The sequence below is a fragment of the Athene cunicularia genome (genome assembly GCF_003259725.1).
Source record: "Athene cunicularia isolate RWA chromosome 12 unlocalized genomic scaffold, athCun1 chr12_part1, whole genome shotgun sequence".
Classification (NCBI taxonomy): domain Eukaryota; kingdom Metazoa; phylum Chordata; class Aves; order Strigiformes; family Strigidae; genus Athene; species Athene cunicularia.
The window spans coordinates 1940440-1946479 of record NW_020799116.1 but is presented as its reverse complement, the minus strand read 5'-3'; the positions used below and the strand labels follow the sequence as shown (position 1 = coordinate 1946479).

The window sequence follows — 6040 nt, the reverse complement described above, 5'->3', positions numbered from 1 at the left end:
TGGGATAAACAATATAATTGAAGCACGCAATAACATAAACCACAAGGTCAGACACCAAAGTGTTGTATGCACTGTTTATTGAACTTCCATTTCCATGGTACATCATAGATTAAATAGTTAAAAACTGTTTGTTTACTATCATACAGTGTTCAGAAGAGTCTTTTTGAAACATCTCTTTGGACAAAACTAAGAGCCAAACGCAAGCACAATTCCCCCAGGGCAGAATGCCAGGGGTAGAAGAAAGCTTTAAGAGTCCTGACTGTACACAACACTACACAAAGCATGACAGCACACCAAGTCATTGTTCTCTGCCTCAACACACACTTCAGAGAAATCCTACACGACCCTTCGTACCATCATGGGCAGGCACCTACTATAGCAGTGGGACAGATTACTCTCAGACCCTGCTCCTCCCAAGACTTCAATACTCCACGTAAGAGCACAGACTTACAGTTTTGGGTTCTGTGGTGTTTTACATTAGAGCTGCGACCAGATTTGAGACCATTAGCACTAAATACAGCCATAAATGAGCAAACTGACAAGGTCTTACACTTTTGCTCTTCAACCCTGACACACGAGATGCCTACAACTGAAATTTTTATCTTAAAGACACGATGTCACCTGAGGTCAAACACCTATGAATGTGAACAACAGTGATGTCTTGGGTTACTTGGAAGTTTCAGACTGGTTGAGGTGGGAGAGCACAGCTCAACACTGCATCCTATTTGTGCCATCTTGTCTTAACTGAACATACAATTAAGTAAAACAAAATGCATCAAAAAAGATAAAATCAGTCAGTGGTAAACTGTTGGCAAGAATCATTCAGTTATACATTTGTTCGCTATCTCAGGCATTTGTACAAGACACTGGAGCCTAGAAGCATTAGATTTAATTTGTGCAACTTAAGAATTTCCTTCAGGAGGAGTTCAGTCATCTGACCAGATGAAGAAATCTCCCAACCTTGCATGGCAGCCATCAGTCGTAGCTCACCTCACAATGAGGTTCCGAGCCAGAACGTCAAAAAAGCACAGACGTGCTGATTCCAAGCAAAGTCAGGATTTGCAGTTCCAGATTTCCCTGCTGATTTACTGTTTCCATTTGCAACGCTGTTTCCTGAGGAAGCCTCCCAGGGGCACCCCTCCCAGCTGCAGCACATACAGTGGGACTGATGGAAAGGGTTTATTCTGCTGCAAAGCAGTTGGATGTATTAGGGCTTCCACAGAACCAAGCGTGCACAACATGAAAACATGTAAAACAGCAGGTTTAACCTCAGCAACCCCTCTGAGTGATGTCTTGTCCTGAAGATTTTGTAATATCCATTGTAGTGAAGACCTGGAAGACACCAAGAGAACAGCTTATTTATGTTTGTTCTGCATTACCATTCACGTGGCTATAGGTCTCTTGTAAAGTAACAGTACTAGATTTGAGCTGCTGCAACACAAAATAAAGTTGCAGCACACAATTAAGACGTCTTCTATCAGATATCAACATCTTAAGGTTAGAAGTTAAGCAAATACTAAATAAATCTCAAAATACAACGCAGTATTCTTTCCTTGCATCTAGGTAACCACCTTCAAAAGCAGCAGGTTTTAAATCAAGTTGTGCCCCCCCCCCCCCCTTACCTCTGCACAAGTTGGATGGATACCAATGGTTTCATCAAGCAATTCTTTGGTGAGACCACATTTTATTGCAGCAGCAAAACCTTGGGTAACTTCACCAGCATTAGGTCCAAGAACATGAAATCCTATCACACGGTTCTTTAAGACAGGTGAGAACAAAACAGGAGTTAGTACTTGGGAAAGTTTAACAAAAGCCCTAGTATGTAACTCCCACTCCACTAAAAATATATGTTATGCAAGTAGGTCAGTAGCAGAGAATGTTCACAGAATGTTCTACTCCAAGGAAAGTAGTTCTGCAGTTCTTTTCAGTCTGTTATAGCAGAATGAAACGAGTTTTAAAATGAGTTTTAAAAATCATTGCATAGCACTATTTCAAAGGTACTGCCTAAAACTGAACAGATTCTAGTTTTGTCAGCTGTTTTTATGACTTTATAGACAGAGTATCTTTAATGTGTTCAGGTTTAAAGTTATTATTCTACATTGAAATTAGGTCAGATAGAGGATCAGTTTGTTAAAAATTTGATACTGAAGAGCTTCACTTGCCCTTCCCTTCCTCCCCAAGCAGTTAACAAGAAGGAAAGAGAAAACATTATAGGCTTAAACTTTGAGCAAGCTGTCCCTCTGTCGGCAATGGCAGTAGGCTATAAAAGTAAGTTAAAAACTCGTGTGGTTTGTTTCAATTTGCTTCATTAATTGGCTTATCAAGAGGGATACAAACTGTGTTTAAAAACATTTTTCCTGAGACGTTCCCATACCTTCAGAGATGTTCTAGCCCAGGTCTGGCCAGGATTCACAAGATAGGATACAAATTTCTCATAAATCCAAGCAATTTAGATACAGTATTTACCTTACATTCTCCTCGAGCATCCTAGGAAAAAAACCTCTCACACAGAAATCTAAATAAAATCCCTCCTTCCATGGTGTTCTTTTCATTTATTTCCAATGAAGCTCCAATAAAAGCAGAACTGTTGAGCCTTCCTGAAGTTTTTGAAAAAGGGTTAGGTGGGCTAATAAGGGAGAGTGAGCTTACTTTCCTCTTAGCTTCAAGGCCATGCTATTTCATCACATCATTCCCTCTTGCCAAAGTAATTTTAAGCACCAAAAAAGGAAAAAATTCTTTTGCTTATCTGTTCTTCCAGATAGTTTTAGGGAAAAATACCAGACAGCATTGGCACTTTTTTGCAACAAGAACCTACTGATCACTAGAAGTTCCCATTTCCCATGAGTTTTCTAGGGCCAAAATATGTTTTCCAAGTTTCTGCTAAACATAGAAAACTCTGTGCTTTGCAAAGGGCAAAAAAACAAAGTCCAGAAACCTGTATCAAGACACCAGATAGTACAGTTACTCAAAAGCCACTTGGAATAAAAACCCTGGAAAATTCTTCACAAATCTATCCTTAAATAGGAACTCAAGGTGAAGTTTCATTATGTATAAACCTGCAATACCAGAAAAATCCAAAACAAAAATCGATCAGCTGTCTCCAAATTGATTAGACGTCTTAAAACAAACACTCATGGCAACAGAAGGGGTAGAACCAGCCTCAGGCAGGCCAAATAAAAGATATTAGTCTTTTGACTGGTCTAAAGAGGAATTTCAAGAGTACACTCAGCATATCCATTCCAGCTTGCGACTTACGTTGTCACGTTTATTGCAGATAATCTTTGCATAACAAGTATTGTTATCTCTGCCTGGTATTGTCCATTCAAGTGGCCAAAACAAAGTGTGGTAAACCTGGAAGGATAAGAAAAAGACCATTAGAATTTGATGAATTCATTAAAAGTTAGAAGTATGCCTGACTGAATGCCTTTTCAAATAGGTTGACATGTAACCCACTAGATTTTCATAACATGTACTAGACAAGACTGAGTTTTGTTCCCACTGGCACAAGCAGTCTATCCTCTGAAAGTCAGTAGAGGAAGACTTGACTCAAGCCGTGATTTAAATACTTGATGAAAACAACACCAGCTATAAGACACAGCATTTTAAGATCACACTTTCAGAAGAAGTAGTGATTTAGGAGTACAAAATTAGTATCTAGTTAATATAAGCTTAAACCTTCTCTGCAACCAGTTAATAGCGAAGGCTAAATAATGCCAAGTGTATTTGAAAGAGGTAAAGAGTTAAACACAAGGCATGCAAACAGCTTTAATGAAACTCTTTAGAGAAGTGTAGAACACAAAAAATGATCATAAAACAGGAAAGTTATGCCTAATGCTCCTACAGCCGTAAGATGATGTCAGGAAGTAATTCCCAATTCAAGTACAGTGAGCAAGCAGAAAATAGTTCATCCCAGGAATTCGGTAAACTCAGCACTAAGTCTTTAAATCACAACAACAAAAAAGCCACCTGCAGTTTTGTAACCTGTGTTTGATCTGAAGTCAAACGCTTCTCAGCAGCGTGCAAATAGCTACACACAATTCTAACGGTTATCAAGTCTGGTCCTGGATTTCTGGGAGTCCAATACCTTGTTAGCCAGGTGACAACACTTCCACCACCAAAGACCTACCTAGCCAACCTTTAATCTTGTTTTACCGCCGTGCCTTGAGCATAAAGCACTAAGACCCAAGGAAAACATTCTGAAGTTAAACAAGTCTTGAGTGCTCTCACCTCCAAGTTTTGCTTTCCGTATTCTTCTACAGCTCGTTCTTCAGCTAACCCACAGCTGCCATACTCTAGAGGAGTAAACACTGTCGTTGGTACATTGATATAGTCACACTAAAAATAAAAAACAAAATTTATATTTAGACTAAATTCTACACAGTACGTAACAGGAAAAGTTGTATTAGCACCTTTTTTTTTTTTTTAACAAAACACTGGCAGCGCCCACAGTCAAGCAAGGCAAATCAACTCGTGTTACTGCAATTTGGAGGCAAAAAGCACAGAAATAAGCTGAAGTTGTGTTCTTACAGCTTTACCTTTGTGGAACTACCACCATAAAGCCTGCGAGCCAGCAGTTTCCCTGCTTGAATGGCAACTGGAGTAAGTTCAAGCTTTCCATCCAATATATCTCCAATAGCATAGACATAAGGCACATTAGTTTGTTCCTCATCATTTACAGGTACTTTCCCATTCCTTTAAAACAAAGAGAATATAGAGTTCAGTATCACAGCCTTCCTCAGAGCTCAGCAAAAAAACCCAAACCACAGGGGAGAAGTTCTGCTACAAAGGTGTTATTCTAACTACCGAGACATTTTATTAAATATGCTCACGCCTTTTTTGCTTCAATTGCAAACTCTTCAGAACATCAGTTACCTCCGACTGACATGGCTGAAGTCAGAATTCAGTGGGCCAGTTTTGACCTGAACACTGCCTGTATGATTACAATGAAGTTACTCAGACATCTTTGCACTTAGGATCTTTTACTCAGTTATTATACAGCTTGCAACGTACAGTTTCCCCCATGGGGAAAGAGCTGCAGTATCACTCACATGTTTAAGTGAGTTGGCTTAGTTAAGTTGTTAGCTTCTTCAACCTGATTTTAATTTTTCTTTCTCCTAAACAACATAATCCTGCCACCTCCCCTGCACCAGTTTTGCATTGACACCAGGGAGAAACAAGAAAAAAGTTAAATCTGTAGGAAGCAAGTAGTCTGCTGCCTCTTTAAATCCCCAGATTAACTGGTCATATGAGCTGAATAAAATGTTTAATTTAAAAATATTAAACTGTAGTTTCTAAGTAAATTAAGCAAATATATTAAAATGAATCCTGAGGCACAGTGGCCGGCAAGTAGGTATTAACTCAGATTAGTTTTTATGAAATATATATTAAAGAAATGGATGACTGTACTCAAATACAGGAGAAAAAAGGTTTTAAAGGTTCATGTAATTGCCAGGTATAAAAGTGAGGATTTTTTTAAAAAAGCATCAGTATCATTAGGTATTGTTAAAGAGGTAAAAATAATTAAAAAATTACTTTCAGGGGTTTAAGGGTATTGAGCAATACTCACTTCTCATTGATTTTGACACCAATTGTCTCTAAACCAATACTTCTGGTACATGCATCACGACCAACAGCTATCAAAACCTAAAAAAACCCCAAGATTAAATGCAATAGTTTTATGCAAGTAAAGTGTAATCAGCATTTTGGCCTTTTTATGAAAAAAAAAAACCCCAAACCATGAAATATACAATTGAACTAACTTTTCAGACTATTTTTTGAAAGAGCCACCAACAGTTCAGGCTCCTCCATGTGCAACTTGTTTCAGAGATGCAAACAGCAAAGCATTAATATCAGGACACAAATAGAAGTCACAGCTCTGATCACATGAACTAAATTCCAGGCACGTAAAGCTTCACCCACTCTGCTGACAGGGCTCGACTGAAGATGAATATTGAATTTGCATGTCTTTTTCTGGCAGTAATTTACGTGAACAATTTTTCAAGCAAATTTCCTTTCACTTCCCCCCCCCCCCCCCCCCCCC

The 6040-nt window shown here is 38.7% G+C and overlaps 1 protein-coding gene across 1 annotated transcript in view; it reads right to left on the bottom strand.

The window, feature by feature from the left end:
* Positions 1–971: 971 nt before the first annotated feature.
* The window catches only part of TXNRD3 (thioredoxin reductase 3), a 12809-nt gene continuing 7740 nt past the window's right edge, over positions 972–6040 (bottom strand). The window contains exons 10-15 of the mRNA XM_026857510.1: positions 5567–5643; positions 4536–4692; positions 4228–4335; positions 3256–3351; positions 1623–1757; positions 972–1332 (exon numbers count right to left, since the gene is read on the bottom strand). Coding sequence (XP_026713311.1) covers positions 1270–1332; positions 1623–1757; positions 3256–3351; positions 4228–4335; positions 4536–4692; positions 5567–5643 — 636 coding nt within the window. The 3' untranslated portion in view covers positions 972–1269. The remainder of the gene's footprint in view (positions 1333–1622; positions 1758–3255; positions 3352–4227; positions 4336–4535; positions 4693–5566; positions 5644–6040) is intronic.